The sequence below is a fragment of the Anser brachyrhynchus genome (assembly GCF_964034855.1).
Source record: "Anser brachyrhynchus genome assembly, chromosome: 20".
Lineage (NCBI taxonomy): Eukaryota > Metazoa > Chordata > Aves > Anseriformes > Anatidae > Anser > Anser brachyrhynchus.
The window spans coordinates 2,752,903-2,772,096 of record NC_137713.1 but is presented as its reverse complement, the minus strand read 5'-3'; the positions used below and the strand labels follow the sequence as shown (position 1 = coordinate 2,772,096).

At 35.8% G+C, this 19,194-nt stretch overlaps 1 protein-coding gene across 4 annotated transcripts in view; it reads left to right on the top strand.

Annotated features, from left to right (window-relative positions):
- Nucleotides 1-19,194, top strand: part of USP32 (ubiquitin specific peptidase 32) — a 78,635-nt gene that overhangs the window by 44,927 nt on the left and 14,514 nt on the right. Inside the window, exons 10-23 of one of the 4 annotated variants that reach the window (XM_080563562.1) lie at nt 1,318-1,401; nt 4,000-4,061; nt 4,178-4,280; nt 6,162-6,354; nt 7,496-7,671; nt 8,432-8,572; nt 11,990-12,149; nt 14,467-14,621; nt 15,323-15,404; nt 16,267-16,341; nt 16,947-17,085; nt 17,345-17,450; nt 18,077-18,250; nt 18,829-19,003. In XM_080563562.1, the coding sequence (XP_080419688.1) occupies nt 1,318-1,401; nt 4,000-4,061; nt 4,178-4,280; nt 6,162-6,354; nt 7,496-7,671; nt 8,432-8,572; nt 11,990-12,149; nt 14,467-14,621; nt 15,323-15,404; nt 16,267-16,341; nt 16,947-17,085; nt 17,345-17,450; nt 18,077-18,250; nt 18,829-19,003 (1,825 nt within the window). The remainder of the gene's footprint in view (nt 1-1,317; nt 1,402-3,999; nt 4,062-4,177; nt 4,281-6,161; nt 6,355-7,495; nt 7,672-8,431; nt 8,573-11,989; nt 12,150-14,466; nt 14,622-15,322; nt 15,405-16,266; nt 16,342-16,946; nt 17,086-17,344; nt 17,451-18,076; nt 18,251-18,828; nt 19,004-19,194) is intronic. The other 3 variants (XM_080563565.1, XM_080563564.1, XM_080563563.1) reach the window with 3 other exon arrangements.

Here is a 19,194-nt window from a genome sequence, read left to right as displayed (position 1 = left end):
ATTATCCTTTTATGCTGGAACAACTGCATTAATTCAGTGGTTACTTAGGCATTATCATTATTAAACTGTTTTTGGTAAATAATATTGTATATAATCAATGAACTATATTTCACAGTATTGTTTCAGAGCTAAATATCCGTGAAACTATGGAGGCATCTGTCATGACAGAGCAACAAATCGTAATAGTTTATACTGTGCTTTATAGTTCACTGTGTGTAAATCTTTAATTATGTTTTTTTGAGATGGGCACCATTATCTGCAAACAATATAGTGACAGTTGTTTCCATTATATCATCCTCTGCTTCACTAATTATTAGAGGAAGAGTATTTGAAAACTGTAAATAGTTTGAGAAAAGCTATAAAGAATGGCTAGAAATGCTTAGTTACTTCTTCAATAGTTCTCTTGTCTGCTTGTACTTCTACAAAGTGGCAGGCAAATATTTTATTGAATTCTTTTATTACCAAAGCAGTAGAAAATACAGCTTCAATGAGCTCTTTTCATCCTTTGAGGTTTTTATTGTTTGCCCTTTTAATAAAGGGTAGTTTATAATAGCAGTCTCATCTCCACAAAGAGTTAAAAAAGAAGACTTTGGAATATCTTTCGTAGAACGTCATGAATGTAGTGCTGAAAAGAGCTGATGATGCAGTAATTACATAAATTACTTTACTTAACCTCTCTTCATATGTTAGCTTTGACCTGTGAACTCTGGAGAAATGGTGTGTGAGAAGAGGTGGACTAGCTGGCAGTGCTGTAAAAATGGCTATGAATTATACTAAAAACTCAGATTGTTACTGCCGCTGAGTTATGGAAAATCAGAAAGTAATTGCTGAAGATGCTGGCCAGTGTTATGCTAGTGTAACTTTACAGGTGATTGCCAGTTAATAAGACTTGTGTTGTAAGTTAAGATCATGAGGATTTGACCTGCAATTGTTCTGCCCAGTTCTCAGAGGATGACAGTGCTTCTGACCAGCCATGTACTGCTTCTTCTGCTTTCATGGTTTGAGGAAGTATGACTGCAGTTGAGCATGAGTAACTCAATCTGAATGATGTAGAGCAGGAGCAAAGGTTACACGCTGTGCATAGTTTGACCTGTGTAATCTCCAGGCTTTCTGGTTTGCTGCGTTGAAAATTATATGAGAACTGCATCTTTCATCTTTTATTTGATCAAGGTTTATTGTAAGAGTGGTAGATGCTAATTTTTCTCAAAACACTTATCTTTGCCATGCCTTGTGTGGCACATTTAATTAGCATTTTAATAGAAATAGGTTAATGGTTTGGTTTATCCTTCCCTTTTCCTGTTACTCCTTTTAACTAAGCTTGGACACCTCACTCTGGAGGACTACCAGATATGGAGTGTGAAGAGTGCTCTTGCCAATGAATTTTTAAATCTACTTTTTCAGGTATGTTTAGAAGAAATTTAAACTTGAAAAATATGGTGATTAACTTCCCAGCTTTTTGCATGGCCATGAATTGCAGCGTCAGCGTTTGTGTCAACGTGCTTGCAGTGTTGTCTATTGCAATACGTTCGTGTTTCTGCGAGCGCACATGACCTTGACGGGATGATTCTCTATTTGATTATTATTCTTTTCAGTGTATGGAGATGCCTACAGCATAATTTGTTAAAGTGAATGTAGTGTACTGTTCATGAAATGAAAAATTTCAAGTGTACCAGCAGTTAGATTTTCCATTAGAAAAAGGCTGTGTTTTTAAATGGTTGTTCTTCCAAATCCTTGCCAAGGGACACAGGAAATGAGCAAAGGTATTGCTAACTCTTTACAACCACTTTCCCTTTACGTTTTCTGTTAAAGCTGTCTAAGGAACCTTTCATTGCTTTCTTAATGGAGCAGTCCTTGAAAGCTGTGATATCATATCACTATTGTGTTGCACAAGCTGAGGATTAATTGTGCGCTGAATTTGCCTTTACTTGAGCTTGAATGGGGTTTTTTAAAATCCTTAAAATAGTCATATTTTAGTGCTGGCTCGCTTTGTGCAGGAAAAAAAAACCCTAAGAGTTTTCATTCAGTGCAGTTTGTTCCTTACCTGTATTCCACAGAACTAGATACTTTGAATTCAAATAATAATAATAATGGAGCCTTGAGATTTACCCTAATTTAGTATTCATTTCCAGCCCGCTTTTTTATCAGGAAGTTTACCAGGAAAGTGTTTCATCAGAAAGAGGCTGTGTGATTTTTTTTAAGTTAATATTGAATAGCATACTACTGATTCTCCAGTGTATAGCCCTAGATTACTTTTTAAATCATATTTGGAACTATACTTTTCTTAGAACTTTGGGCTGAGTGAGAGCATTCTGTGGCTATACCACAGCTGGAAAGAATAAAATCAGAATGTTCTGCAGTTTTTTTTTCTCTGATAGCATCAACTTTTGCTTACGTTGCAACCTTCTCAAGAATGGCTGTCTTTATCTTTGAAATGTCTAAAATCAACTATCTTACCACAACTTAAAGTTGGTTAACTGACAAATAGGTACGTGATGTCAGGGGTAGGATGAGTGAACGTTTAATACATTTACCTGAATGATTCGTTGCAATTTTTGTTACACATTTCCTGTTGCAAGTCGCATTTACAGTATTTTTTCTTCTGTCAGTTGCCACGTTTTCTTTTTAGACATCGTAGGTTTCATTTATTGTTATTTCCTTTGATACCTTTATCACACAAGGCACCCTCATCTCATGCTGCAGGCTGAAGAGCGTGCTCGCCCAGGACAGCCTGCCATTGATTTGTCTGGGCATTTATTTGAACTGTCATGAGCTTCTGTGTCTCATCGGCAGACAGAAAAGCTAAGTAGTCTGAGGGGAGTGCCTTGGAAAGCTTTTCAACAAATTGGTTTGTTTGCAGCAGGGGGAGTTTATGTGAAGAATCTGATACTAGCCCAGTGTAACATGACTTAAAAGGAAACATCAGAGCCAGCTGTGTTGTGTGTGCTGGAAAATCTGTTGCTTCCCAGCAACTAATGGCCTTTGTTTTATTCAGAATGAGAAATGGTCTCTCACACTGTAATATAAATTTAAATAAGATATCTCACCAGTCATTAGAAAGCTCCAGCTGAGATGCAAATTGGTAGCCTCAAAAGAGATGTAAGGGAAAGACGATAAATCATGTTATGAGTAGCAAGCAATTTGACAAACGTCTTGGAGATGAGACAGCTGACCCTCCTCCCTGCCACGGGGAACAAAGACCCCTGCAGCCCGCGTCCCCGCGCTCCTGGCTCCCTGCTGCACGCCCCGCGGCTGGGAGCTGCTGGGAGAAACCAGCCACACGCCGGGCTGCAGCCAAGGCAGGGGCAGCTTTACTAGGAAGAGGGGAGGGAAACGTTGTCTGGGACTGCTGTCCTGCACTCAGAGTGAAAGCCCACCCAAGTGGGGAGCTGGCTTAGAGGGTGGTGCCTTTTTCTTCGTGTATTTTTTGGCGTTAAGAAAGAAAAGAGGAAGGAAAACGATTTTTAGAGAGCAGCTTTTACCAAATTTTCCGTGGTGACCTGTTGGTTGGACTGCTTTAAACTTCTCCCTTGGTCTCTTCGTGTGCTAGTTTTCCTTGCAGTCCCTTTTGCAACCACTTCTTTCCATTTCAGCTTATCCCTTTCCACCATCTTGCATTATCTTCATTTTTCCTTTCATCTGCCCAGTACATAAATGTGTCCTAACTTTTCGTATATCCAGTCCTCGTCAGTTGCTGTGATCTCTCATACTGTGTGCCTTTCTTAGACATGAAAGTAATGAAAATTCATTTTGTAATCACCTTAATTTGCCTTGGAGCATTTGATATTCTCGGCATCTTTGTTTAACAGTGGAAACGGGTTGTGAATCTCAAAGCTCCAAATGTTTCTGTTTAGTGATTTGTTTGGTTATAGCTTACCTTGCTACATAGCTAAAAAAAGAATTTTCTGAAAAGTCCTATTAAAGTTATTCTTTTCTATCACTTACTTAATGCTTGTTTCACAGTGGTGCAGCTCTTAATAAAAATTGCCTTTCTTTTTCCAGGTGTGTCATATAGTTTTGGGGCTACGACCTGCCACTCCAGAAGAAGAAGGACAGATTATTAGGTGAGTTTTTTGCTCTGAATCCTTAACAGATTTCAGAATCACCTTTTAATATTTTCAAAAGAAGGATTTTAACTTCCCTTTTTCAACTAATACTTCACGTTGTTCACTGTTTGCAGAGGCTGGTTAGAAAGGGAAAGCAGATACGGCCTTCAGCCAGGGCACAACTGGTTTCTTATTGCAATGCCATGGTGGCACCAGTGGAAGGAATATGTCAAATATGTAAGTATAATAGCACTGTATACTGAATAAGGGACTTCTTTGTGTGTATGAATGTGTTAATGAAAAAAGAGTGGAAAAGAATTGTTTTGCCAAATCATTGTGTCACAGTGAACTTTTCACTACAATTTCGTTAAACTGTCACCTTTCTGTTTTGTTTCAGCATTCCTAATTGTCAAAACATGTTTGAAGTAAAAATGTACTCTCCCAATAGTACTTCCCTAAAGTCTTTTGTCCCATTTGATAATAAAACTACTTGTTTTGGTTTTGACTTTGCACTTTAGGACCATGGCATGGTTCCTGTGCCACAAATGCATACTGTCTGTTTTTTGGACAGGCAAAGGAGGGTATTGATATAATCTGACTTGCAGGCAATGATGAAAAGTAATCCAATACCTGATAATGATCAAAGGAGTCCTGCTAAAACCTTATGTTACATGGTGCTCTTTAAGACCTTCCAACTAAAATATTCAATTTAAAGCTTCTATGTGACTTTTATGTCCATGCCAAAGAAAGCATGCTTAATAAATTTATTTAAGATGGAGATAAATACTCTTTGCAGATGACACAACCAAGAATGCCAGAATATAAACTATTTCTTAGAAGAGTTGTATATGGTTATAAGGTGTCACATAAGTATTTGATTAAAAAAAAAATCAAATAACTAAAAAGGTTTAGAAAATTGCAATGTATGCATTAAATAACGTAATTACAGTCATTCTTTGTGTACAATTAGTTGGACAAATGATGGCTTAAATGACTGAAATACTAGGCAATCTGATCCTTGTTATACTAGGAGTACTCAGACGTGCATGTGACTTCATACCTACTGCTTTGCATAATAGCAAAATGCCATTAGTCACTCTGCCTCTTGAGCAAAGAGAGCACTGGAATTTCCATGGAACCATATAAATGATTACTGTTATTCTAATGCACATTTTAGTCTTATTTTTATATTGTGCTTTACTGCACAGTTTTGTTATTTGACAAGATAGTATGTTTAATGATGTGATAAATAGGGGACAGTATAAAACAGGAAACATCCCTTTTTCCACTGTTTTTACAATGGTGTCCGTTGCATGGATGTTATTTGTTTTCCTCTGAAGCTCAGTTAATCCCCTTTTTCTTCTTTTCTCATTTATTGAAGCTTCTTGTTGAGTGCTCTAAATTGGATAGGATTCTTCTTACATTTTGTCTGTACTGGGCAAAGTTGCCCTTATAGGGGACACAAATTTCATTCTTCACCTTTGTTTTCGCCGAAGTGTCAGCCAGATTGCCTTCACAATGCTGCTTCTACGAAAGAATAAAATGTGAACTCTTTCACATCCTGCATAGCACAGGAAACCTTTAATCATGGTAATCCTAATTAGTAATAAATCTGTTAATAACAAGGTAATTGTGGTCTGTAGTTTCATCAGTTTCTATTTCTCATCCTCTTCTGATACTAAGATGTTTCTGTGACTGATCAAAACAGGAAATTAGGGAAAACTAAATTGATCCAGGTTTGAGAGAAGAAGGCGTTTTGCTCTTCTGCGTGCTGCTCTTGTTTGACCATACAAAATTCAACAGGGACCAATCTTCAAATATTTATAGTCTCTTATAATAGTTGTCTAAAATGGTTGCCTTTTTATGTATCTAGGTAGAGAAAGTAATTCTGATATTTCACCATTTTTATGTTGTGCAGAAGAGTATTCCATTGCTTTAACAATTTGGGCAGTTTTTTCTCTGAAGAGTTTTCATCTGTAGATGTAGAAAGGTTTTTTTCTGTGAAGTTCATTGTGATATGTGAAAGTGGTTACACAAATTTTGGTGATGGGTTTGATTGTTGTTAAGTGTTTGATACTAGCTTAATAAATAACTTTTTTACTTGCCTACCAATTTTAGGATGCAAACCCTGTTGTGATAGAGCCTTCATCTGTCTTGAGTGGAGGTAAGAATTCACTCATAGCTGCTGCAGCCAATACTTCAGAACAGGGAGAAGACAAAATGGGAGGTCTTAATTACTTCAGTGCAACAGAAGAAAAGTTTTCAGATAATATTTCTACTGCATCAGAAGCCTCAGAGACTACTAGCAGCAGTAAGCATAACATCTTATTTCCTTGGAGGTTTATTGTAGAACAAGTTTTGAGAAACTACATGCTGCATGGATTCCTCCAGACAAAAAGATAACAAAGTTTAGGTTGCAGAAGTGTCCTACATGTGGATGTCAGTGGATTACTAGGAATTTTTAGCCTCTCACAGAGAAACAATAGGCAGTCTCATTTAAACAACAATTCATCTTTTGTCCTATGATTAGTTTCCAGAATTATTTTAAAGGTATTTTTTTCATTTAAGTTATTTTCTGAGTGATATATTTCCCCTACTCACATTAAGTTATTTCTGGCTTATTTCTGGTTGGTATTGTAGTATGTCTTGCAATGAGATTGCCTCATTTACTGTGAAGATGAGAAGAAAAAAAATAGGACAAACAATCTTTAATTTTACGGGGCATGTCATTTAAGTGAGCTTGTATAGATTCTAGGAGCCACCTTTGTGAAAGAAAGAGAGATTTTAGTGATGGTTTTCAATCAGTTCTTGTGAGAATTTGATTTTTTTTTTTCCTTGTAAAACAGCTGAATATCACACCTAGTGTTTTCAAATCTGTGCCTTAAAATTGTAACTTGAACAATAAATTAACACAACCCTTTTCAGGGTGAAGAACAGGGGAAAAGTCAGGAAGGGAAACAAGTTTTAGATTAAACGTTCTTTATTTTTTTTTCTTTAAGTTAAAATTTAGATTTATCATATGAATAACTAAAGGATGTTCTATAAGAAAAAAAGTCTTCTCAAGGAGATAAAGTAAAAATAGAGCATTATTGCTTATATTTTCAATTTTGTATATAGGATTTTCAAGTTTGACATTCAAACATCCAGAAAACAAGCAAATGCCAAGAACATTTGCTCACGCAAACCTAGTTAGGCTGTTAACATACCAGCATTTATGTAAGTGTCTGCTTTGATAAGTAGAATTCATATAGCCACTTAGTCACCTTTTTGAGAGCACTAATATAGTTGTTACTCCATAGTTAGGAAGAGTTGCATATTTTACTGAAGTATGAAGGACAGGAGACTGCTTCAATGACCTTTAAAAAAGGATATCACAGTTTAACTGATCCATTAATGTTTTGTGGATGGAGTCACTAACTGAAATGGAGATTTTTTTTCACATTCTGTTACAGATGCTCTTTACCCTGGCACACCAGGGACTGATGTATGTTTCGCTAGGCAGCATAATACTTCAGACAACAATAACCAGTGTTTCCTTGGAACCAATGGGAATTCTTTGCTACAACTTAATCCTCAGAAACCAGGAGCTATTGATAACCAACCCCTTGTAACGCAAGAACCAGTGAAGGTAAATGCACCTGACTCATGCAAATATAGGAAAAGTATGTTTTAACATAGTTTTATCACAGCTTTTTGTGTGTTGCTTTTTTCAGCTAGTGGCTTAGTTCTAAATTTAAACATTTAAACTGCTTTGTTGTATAAGAAAGTTTATTTTTAATTCTTAAGAGGAAAAAAATGTGATATTCTTATGAGGCTACTTATTGAGTGTTTGGTTAGAAGAGAAATATTTAAAATGTTCTTAAATAGCTTCACAAAGCTTGCAATTAAAGAAGGCTTTTATGAATACAACTTTAAACATTAACTATAAAATGTTTTTATAATTTAAAACTTCATTGTTTTCAACTTAAATATAATAGCTTATTCCTATTGCATGGAAACAGAAAATAGTTAACTAAATTGAACAAAAAAATTTTTTTTTCCAGTATTCATGGAAGCAAAACATAAATCACAGACCAGCACTATACTCTATGAGTATAGATTGTGTTTTCCTATGCCAAACTTGAAGCTGTTGGAGTAGGTGACACAAAAGAGAAACATAATATGGCTTTTATAATGGACAGTCTTTTAGAGAAATAGTAAATAGTGAAACATTAGCATTAGTTCTTGTTTTATTTACAAACTGTCTTTGGTGTGAAAAGCAGTTGCTAATTGCAACTTAAAAGTACTTTAATAATTAAAAAGGGTTCTATGTTCATGAACTAGAATTGTTGTAGCTGTATACTATTTTTTGCACTTGAGATTTGACAAAATGCCTTTTTGTGTGAAAGGCTGCATCATTAACAATGGAGGGTGGAAGATTAAAGCGATCACCGCAATTGATTGAAGGAAAGGACTACATAATGGTACCAGAGCCAGTTTGGAGAGCACTTTACCATTGGTATGGAGCAAATCTGTCCTTGCCCAGGCCGGTAAGTTGTGATTATAGGCACTGTTTACTTGCCATAAACACTTAAATGCATTTAACCTTCTAGATAATTTTTCAACTGTTCTGCGAGGAATAATAGAAAAAAAAACAAACACCACAATGGTAAAGTTAAAACTGGGACACCTGTTGCTTTGAAATGGCATTTCTTATCTCAATTTCATGAAAATGCGGGGAAGGTAACAAAGGCTGTCCTTCAGTCGCAGTACTATAGAAAACACAATGCACGTGACTTGGTGGAGATATAGAAGAATAGATGATAATACATGAGCACAGTAAAGAAAGCAGTCAAGGACTATCCTTTGTTGAAACGATTGCCTACGAGCACTACCAATTGTTATTTTGAGATCATACATTTAAAATAAGTATTTCTTTATTATCATCATTTTTCTAGTATTCTGATAATTGCTCTTTTTTTTTTTTTAAGAGTAAGTAAAAATCCTGCTGCTGAGGCAAGCAATGATCATTCTTTTTCTTCAGCACAAACTCAGTAACACTCCTCCAAACTTATGGAATACTCATTTACTCATTTGCCAGCAAATAATTCATATGTAGTGAATTGTACGTTTCTTGTATTTTACAGTAAGCGGAAAAACCAATGAATTGCAGTAACATTGTGAAACAGATTTACAATTAACATAAGTATGTCCATGTGTAATAGAAAATCTATTTCCAAATTGGTAACGTTGTGGTCTTATATCAACAATTATTTAATTGTCTGTAGTCACTTAGAACCTTACAATGAAATTGACTATTTCGCAAAAGCCTATGAAAGTTAAGGTGATATTTGTACTTGTTTGTATAAAAGTTTTCTTAAAAACCTTTGAAAAATTGAAATTGACTTTTTGTAACTAATACTAGTATTTTCTATATTAAGGTTGTAATATTCTTAATTAAAGATTAATTTGGGGCACAATGCAGAATTTAATTTTTGAATGTGTGAAAGTGCTTTATATTAAATGGAATTGACTAAGTGGACTAATAATTACTCTGCGTTATCCCAATGAGATATTTTTGGTTGCAGTTAAAACAGCAACAATATTCCTGAAAGAGAAGCAGTAATTATATAGAAACAGTCTTTGTTAAATCATATAATTTGCTCACAGTTTATTGGGCTATCTCTGTTTCTTTGTATGTATTATTGCAAAATGATTAACCGGTCATAATCATTTGGAACTAAAGCTGGCATGCCTTGAGTTATTAATATTCAATGTATCAAAAAGTAGACTGATCTTAAAGCTAAGAAAAATTGTAGTAATTTGCTCGCAAGTAGAGGCATTGGAACTTTCTTTAATTTCTGTTAAAAAGAAAGGTATTCCATACAGTGGTTTATTTCTTCTGTGTCCCGTAGTCTCTTACCTGAGCTACACCTTAATATTTAAAAAAGGAAGCGAGCATTTTTTTTTGATGGTAGCAATAGAGATTAAGCGATCATTTATTCTTGAATGATGGCAGGGTTTTAGAGGCCAATCTTTGGTTTTGCCTTCAAAGATCTGCTTTCACTGCAGCCCTTAAATTGTTAATATTGGGAGTACACCTAAAACCAGAAGGTTGCAGAAAGCTATTACCGTATTAAAAATTCTCTTGCCTGAGGTGTGGAGCTGGGTTCCAGAAGGAAACAGCCAGCCTGCACCTCTGAATAGGATGCAGCTTAGAAGCCCTGAAATTGAAATACAATGATCTAGGATGTGAGGAATTTCTATTTTGAGAGGGATCTCAGTGCTCAGACAATAAATAACTTCTCTAGAATAGCTTGGGTAGATCTTCTAGAATTTTTGCTTTGATTCTTGGTGTTTTGCGGAATTGTCTGACCAGGATTTCTCTGAGACGTGGCCAGACAATGTCCAGGCGTGATTGTTACTTCAGAAACTTCCCTGATTCCCAGCAGTTGTGGCTGGAGACTCTCACATCCAGTTAGGTAGCCCCAACAATTTGCAGTACCATTTGGTCATAATGGCACTAAGAATTCACGTATGACTGCCAAGCTGTACTCACCTTTTACCATTCTTTGATAGAATTCACCTTGTAGTCAGCCGAAATCTCAGGATTCCAGGACTGCCTGTATATAAAATACTCTTACTAAGGTGTGAAGCATTTTTGAGCCTGCTAGATGAAAATGTTTATATAAGGCAGGCCTCATTTTAAAATGTTTTGATTCCAAACAGATCTTAAGTTGCGTTTTTCTTGACTTTTTTTTGTATTAGTTTTATGTTTTGTGTTAGAAATGGGAGAGAATTTGCTGTATGATTTTTGCTGATTTGATCTGTTAGCCATAGTATTGACATGGATTTTACAGTGAAAAATCACTGCCTTCTGCTACCCTCCTCCCACACGTTCTCCATGGAAACAAACACCTTTCGTGATCCAGAAAGGGCACATCACTTTATGCACAGCACAAACTAATGTGCTTAAGATTTTTACGATAGTGCCATTAGAAACAAGACTTTATTCAGAATGAAAAAAAAAAGAGTTTAGATGTCCTGTCTGTAAAAATATAAATAGTGGATGTCTAAACTTTAGCTTTTCAGTTCATAATTAAAGAATCTTTTGGGGTGCAGTTATCTGAACCCTTGAATTTGTGGAGGGAATTGGGTTCTGTGCTGCCATGTACACAGGCAGCGCAGACAGTGCCAGGCTCCCGCCCCGCAGCAGGGACCATCAGGTGGCTTCTTTCCAGAAGATGTTTTCGTTGTAGCTGAAGTTTAATTCCATGACACTTCAGTGCATTATGTTGCTTCTCGCAGCTTAAGCTGAGTGTTTTCTTCTGATTGTCACTTTCACAAAAATAGTCGTCCTGCTATTTATGTACATCGGTATTCGGGCAGATACAGATAACGAAATCTTTGTAGGAATGTTGACTGAAAGCCACAAGTCACGTTCTGGGGAAATTTCAGCTACTTCTGTCAGTGTATCAAAATGCAAAGTAAGTTTTAATTTATCTCTATAATATGAAGTTGTGAATTCAGTAGTATAGTTCAAAAAGAACAAATGTCTTAATGTAGCGGTGGTTTTTTGTTGTTTTTTAACAGTTGTGAACCTTCTGTGTTGAAGTATAGACTGAGTAGAATTACTGAGGTTCATTGTAAATTCAAGTATATTTCAGGAATGATAAGAATGTTCTTTCCATAGCATTGTACAGGAAACTATGCTTCCACTAAATAAGGTGTTTGCTTTTGGTAGTCTGAAACTGATAAGCTTCCAAAAGTACTTAGAAATCAGTAAATTTTTATCGCTGTGGATGTTTGCCTAATACCCCATAAGAAGTTCAGAGGATTTCTTGTCTCCTAGTAAAACATAATTATTTTCTATCCCTCCACTTTAATCATTACTTCCTGTTCCTAATAGGATTTCCTACACGTTTGGAACAGGAGTCTCTGAAATGTGTTTTAAATGTCTTTACTAGGTGATCAAAAACAGCAAAACAAATGTGCCTGAACTAGAGTTATTTCCTCGCTATCTGCTCTTTCTGAGACAGCAGCCTGCCACTCGAACACAGCAGTCAAACATCTGGGTGAATATGGGTATGATGAGCCTGAGAATGTTTCCTCAGCATTTACCTAGAGGTAACTTAAGAATGCAGCAAGAATACAAGCGCGCAGTTTCTAAGAAAGCGAGACCCACAGCTGTAGAAGCGAGCTTGCTGCCACTGTGCTTGCACACCAGCTAATCAACTGTAAGGCACAATCAGCGTTTGGTAAAAAATTTCAAGGCTTTCCTTCTATCTCCTTTTGAAAGGAAGAGGCTTGAGGGAGCGTTTTCAGTGAAGTCAGTTAAGTTGCGTAGTTTCTGCAAATAGATCGGTGAATTGAAAGTGAGAAATGAGCACTGCATAAAATACAGGGCTAAGATCTGATAATTCCCTCTGGCAGTTAATTATGTAGCCAGGGTACATGCACCTGTGCATTGGGGTGTGTTTCTGATAGTACGCTGATATAATAAAGTAAATCATTATTCAGCCAACTGGTTCTGAGTCACTTGGGCAGCTAGTCTTTAATGCCCAAAATTATTTAGTACCCTTTAAGAAGGGCCTTAATTAATGGAATGTGAAGACTATTGCTTGATACAGTTTGGAAAGACATTCAGTAGAAAGTAAACATCCCACTAAAATACCATAATTGTGGTGTTAATGCTCACCAAAAGATTGTACAAGTAATAAGCTATAAGAATAATCTTGTAGCTTTGCATGTTTCTGCGGGCAAGTGTTACAGGGATTTATTTTCAGTAATTGGTTTGTGTGTGTAATTGCATATGTGGTTTATGCAATAGGTCTGAAGAAATACATGATTTCCGCATATTATGTGCATTTGAGTACACACAAATAAATTGGGTACTCACAATAACATATATCCAGAAGTGGGCTCACCTGACTACTGAAAACTAAATCCTTCTGCCTTATTACTCAGCGTATGTTTAAAAATCTCATGCAGATGCTCAATTTTTCACTGCTTTGATAGAATCTCAAACTTAACCTGTAAATGGTGGCTGCCTGTTTGATCAAGTTCCGCTACAGAAACTGCCTGCTACCCAAATTCATTTTTCGTATTGATCTAATAAAATAGAAACTGTTTTGTTTGGACTTCCTAAAAGACCGAAAGTCAAAGAGAGGGACTTTTCTGACATACAAATTTGATCTTGATTTGTAATTATTTCGCTCTTCACTAATTTATTTGCCCAATCAATTATTAATCTTTTTGAGTTTTCAAATGTGCTTTCTTGCTGTAATCTTACAACTAATCCTCTGATCCTTAATCTCAGAAAATGCTTTTTTGTGTTCCTTTAAAAAATAAATAAATTAGTACTTTGCCTTGGTATCCTGAAACAAAACTGATGCTTTGCTGACTTATGATTACAGTATAGTTTTACTCTCTTGTCAAATTGCATGTATTACTGCATCTTTTCATACGGTGCTACTTTATTTTACTCTTTTACATTGTTCCATTTTCATCATTAAAATTTGTAGTTACTTTAGTAAAGCAATTGCCCAGTCAGGCTCTATAACACAAGCTTCTTATTAATACGCTATGGACCTGTCTTTGTAGGAGTGGGGAACTTCCTTCTCCTCCTCTAGGTTAAACTAAAGAAGCTCAGAAAATAAAACATAAATTTGGTCTCATCTATTTCAAACTGCACTTTTGTAAATGCTTCGCGTAAAGGTGAGCTCATTTTATAGAAAACAGCAACAATCTTGACTGATGGAATTAATTTGTGTTCCAAAGATGAGATTGTTAAGAAATGCTGGTGAAAATCATAGGCATCTTCATAGAACATGTTTTGAGGCTGTTAGTTGCAAAGAGTACTTTTATTGTCAAACTGCCAGGCTGATTTCATCTTCGCAGGTCAGAGTTCATCCCACAGAAGAGCTGGAGCAAAGTCATGCTACTCCCAAGAGTAGTCAGCCTGATTTTTATTTTATTTTTACCTTATTTTTAACTGACAGTGTGCTCTCAAAATATCTGTGATGTTTTTGAAGCCCTTTATTTTGAAAATTACTATTGTCTTCGATACTTTGTCTTTAAGAGGAAAAAAAAAAGAGTAGTCCAGTCATTTAAAAATTTTAAATTATTTCCTATGAGAATCTTAATGGAGTGGTTTTCTAATAGGTTTGGGTAATAAAGGAGATGAGTCTATTGTCTTTGCAACAGCAAGTTTGTTCTGTGTTGATGCGAGACATCCCCAAGTGTTGGTAACGGCTAGCTTTCATTTCATTACTTTATCCATAAACAAAAGCAGAGGAACTGTGTACTTGTTTTTCACCAAAAAAAAAATAATAATACTTACAGTATGCATAATGTGTAAGCTGTTATTTATCTGGGTTTTATTTCAGTTTGCATATGGGTATATATGTTATCTCTTGTTCTTTTCTTATGGTTGCAAATCCAGGGAATGTACCTTCACCGAATGCTCCTTTAAAGAGAGTGTTGGCTTACACCGGCTGCTTTAGTCGAATGCAAACGATTAAAGAGATACACGAATATCTCTCCCAGAGGCTGCGCATAAAAGAAGAAGATATGCGCCTCTGGTTATACAATAGCGAGGTAAATGTCAGTCTTTTTTTTTTTGTTTTTAACAGCTTTTGAATATTGTATATCATATTCTTTTCTAGATACTATTAAACACGTGCACAGAAAAAAAAAATGAGCATAAATTCTCTTCAAGATTTAACCACCCAGGATGGAAAACTTGGGCCAAAACGTGCAAAGGTTTTACTCATGCCATTTTTTGATTTTTGTGCACCCCAAGCAGTGAAATTTAGGTTTTTGTGTCATTAGCCTGATAAACATCCATTTATCCTGTGATATGTTTAAAAATTGGCAATTGGCTTACTGAATAATACTCTTGCTATACAGTTTAATAGAAACTGTTTTAGGTGGAAGTAAAAATCTGTGCTTTCATTGGCATGCATGATGCTGTAGACTCCTGTTGACACAGCCAGCAGCCATCCAGGCTCTCTTTCACATGTGTATGTGAAGAAATCAAATGAACAAGCAGAATGTATTCCTCCTTAATTCTCTCATGCTAAAGGAATGCCACGTAAAACTACAGCATTGAAATAAATCCTTGTGGAGATTAGTGAACTGCTGTATTTAATTAATTTTGTTTAATTAATTAGGGAACTAGTACTCTTATTTATGTGAAAAAAATATTAATACTATTTTAATTTCATTGCTTTGAAATTCAAACATCCTTAGAGAATTTTCGATCTAGAATAACTATATGAAGTATTTTTCTCCTGCAGAACTATCTTACTTTGCTTGATGATGAAGATCACAGATTGGAGTACCTTAAAATCCAAGATGAGCAGCATTTAGTAATAGAAGGTATAAAAGAGCATGTAAAGTTGTTTACACACTAAGAGCAAACAGTTTTTTTATGAGTCTATATATTCTTAATAGACTGTGTAAGTACATGGTTGTGAAATTGTCCAAACTGCTATACAAATACATTAGCCTAGTGCCCAAATATTTAATCTTTGGAAATATTTTGGGAAGGAATAGTATGTGTACATTTCTGTCTGTCTCTATACATTGAGAAAAATATAGGAGGAAGCACCAAAGTTTCAAAGAATCTACTACGCCTATAGTTATAACTAGAACAGCAGAGATAAAGCAAAACCCGTGTGAAGCACCTGATGCTTTTTGTTGTGTTTTTTCCCCACTGATTTTACAAGAGTTCAGGTTATGATATTTGCATGAATGCATTCGTACAAAGCAAAAGATGAAGAAAACTGCACGTTGCAGTCCGTACCAGGTTCATTTCTAAGAATTTCATTATAAGCTGCTTTTATTTTCTTATCTGGAAAGAACCTAACATGTTTGGACTTGGCTGCTTGACTGACTGTCCTCGTGGTGAAAATGCCTTAAAAGCAATCAATACCTTTCTTTTTTCAATTTCTGTTACATCTCATCCTTCTGCCATGCAGTACTGTGCCTGGCAGAGTAGTTTCAGTCACAAACGAATCAGGCCTTTTCCGGAGGTGCATGGATCAGCTGACTTTTTAACTAGTTTGACCTGACTTCTTGTTTACTCTCTTATTTCGAGAAACAAAAGTGTGCATACTGAAAATAATTTTATGATCTAAATTAAAATAAATATTTGCAAATTTTACTTAAATCTCTTTGGCTGTATAAGCTCTCTGGAATAAGTAATAAACAAAAATCTTACACCATGTCTCTTTTCTAGTTCGAAACAAAGACATGAGCTGGCCTGAAGAGATGTCTTTTATAGCAAACAGCAGTAAAATAGACAGACATAAAGGTAAGTACTTGAGGTATGGTGAGAAGAAAAATCCAAGTGGGTATATTATGTTGAAACTCTTTTTAATCAAATTGCTGTTAACATTGGAAGAGGTCTTTTATGCCTTTGCGGCTTTGCTTATTCTTTCTGTTTTATTAACATAGCTGCTAGAAAAGTGTGAGGGTTGGATGAATAGATAGATGAATTTTCAGATATTCAGATGCAGCAGTAGCAAATTTTGGATTTAATGTTTATTATCTTGCCTTTTTTTTTTTTTAAGGTGAGGAATAGTTAAGATTTTAACAAAGGAGTCCAGAAGTTGCAGTACCATAATTATTTAGCTGACAGTAGTTTGTCTGGCTTGTACTGATATCCATGGTGGATGGAATCCAACAAAATACTTAATTACCTCAATTTCTGTTGGCTTAAGTAGAGTTGAGAGAGCAGATACTTTGAACAGGCTGATCCTCTGTAGCATCTCTGCTAGTTGTAGTCTCCTAAGTGGGAGCATGTTAAATTGTTATGGTTGCGGTGAGAAGGTCACATTCTGAACTTCACTGATATACCATTCCAGACTAATTTTTCACATCTGCAGAAGTGACATAATTATGTTTCCTTTCTCTCAGTTCCTACTGAAAAGGGTGCTACTGGATTAAGCAATCTGGGTAACACATGTTTCATGAACTCGAGTATCCAGTGTGTCAGTAATACGCAACCTCTGACACGGTATTTCATCTCAGGAAGACATCTTTATGAACTTAACAGGTAATCTGTTTGAGACCTTTGGCATTTAGATATCATAGCTGATTTAAGATCAGTTTCAACTTTCAGAAGTAGACAATATGAATAAATTCTTTAAAGTTTAGTATTATCAACTATCAGCTATACAACAGGTAACTAGCTTGGATACATGAAACTATAAACTCTTTTGTTTCTGGAAGAGCTAAAACAGTTCAGCATGAAGCCTTTGCACTTCCTTGTTTAAACCTCATGCTTATGGTATTAATTACTTCATAAATTCTAGGACAAATCCAATAGGAATGAAAGGACACATGGCCAAGTGCTATGGGGATTTGGTTCAGGAGTTGTGGAGTGGGACTCAGAAGAATATAGCACCATTAAAGTTGCGGGTAAGTCTGCGATGTGTGTTATTTGAAGGTAGAAAGCAAGAATTTCTTTGAGTAGTGGAAACCTTTTAATGCTCTTTTTCCTGATGTTAACTGTATTGGTTCTGGGACTCAGACTGGTATCTCCCTAGAGGAGGAGAAGGAAACGTGGACACACATTCTGTGTGTTAGAAGTTGGCTGCGAAACCAGCAAGCATGTGCTGGGAAGACAGTTGTCATCATGTACATGACTCCGAACTGGTCACAGAATTTAATCTTTTGGGAAAGGACTGTGTCAGGACAAAACGCCCATGTGGAGGAGGTCAGGGTGTGTGTGTCCTGGTGGTCAGGACTTGAACAGCTTTCTGTTGAATGTAGTCATGGTTCAGCAATTGTAAGCTCAAAAGAGTTAACTGATAATGAATCAGCGGTTGTGGTGTAAGATGTGGATTTTTATAGCCCTTGTTAGGAGCAAAAGATAATGGATTTACCTGTAAATGATCTTTTGTTCTGAAAGCATAGGGAGTTGTCTTTAACTCTTGGCAATTGCATTTCCGCTTGTCGACAGCATGCATCTTCTCTACAATATTTTGATTTATTTTTACAGCTTTTGTCACATAATGTTAAGTAACTTTCTGTCCTTTTTGTAGTGGACAATAGCGAAATATGCTCCAAGGTTTAATGGCTTTCAACAGCAAGACTCACAGGAGCTTCTAGCTTTTCTTTTGGATGGTCTTCATGAGGATTTGAATAGAGTTCATGATAAACCGTATGTTGAACTGAAAGATAGTGATGGTCGACCAGACTGGGAAGTAGCAGCTGAGGTATGGGTTAAAGCTTTTGTTGTTGTTATTTTGATTTTTTGTTTGTTGGTTTGGTTTGTTTGTTTATGTTTCCCCCTCATAACACCAAGTTGCTAGAAATTACTTTGTTTCTCAGGAAATCTAAAGTTACTGATGAGCAAGTATGTGACAATACTCTTGCAGGAATGGACCATCTTTTGAAACTTGTTAGATCTATGATTTAAGGAGTCAGTTTCACCATTGATCTGAAAATGAGCTCCTTTAAATATTATGATAAAGGTATAAAGATAAAATCTCACAATCATTTTGAATGATTCAGAGTAATGAATATCAAAAATTTTCAAGGTGATGATCCTTTCAGAAGTACTTCAAATGATGTCGTACCTTGATTATTGTGTTAAGGGAAATAACTTTTCTTTACTCTCATTGAAACTAAACACTTAACCTTTATAATAAATTGGTAAGACACATCTGTGGAAAAGTATTTGAGTTCCATAGGCTGACAAAACTTTCTGGTCTTCCAACACATCCTCTTTCCTGTAGTTCAAGCAAGTAGTCCAGCTTCTAACTTTGTGTTGTTTTCCTGAAATTTGTTTTAGGCCTGGGAAAACCATCTGAGAAGAAACAGATCCATTGTCGTAGATTTATTTCATGGGCAGCTGAAGTCACAAGTAAAGTGTAAAACTTGTGGACATATAAGTGTTAGATTTGACCCTTTCAATTTTTTATCCTTACCTTTGCCAATGGATAGCTACATGCACCTAGAAATTACAGGTGAGTGGTGGTATTTATTGTAGCACAGACAAGTTCATAGGGAATTAAAAACTGCATGTAGAACAGATTTTCAAGGAACGGCTCTAAAACATCCAAATTTTTGTCCATATTTGTACTTTTAAAACAGTAGCATTATTTTAATATAATAGAGTACAAGAATTTTCATTGGAATGCAGTTAAACTAAAATAAA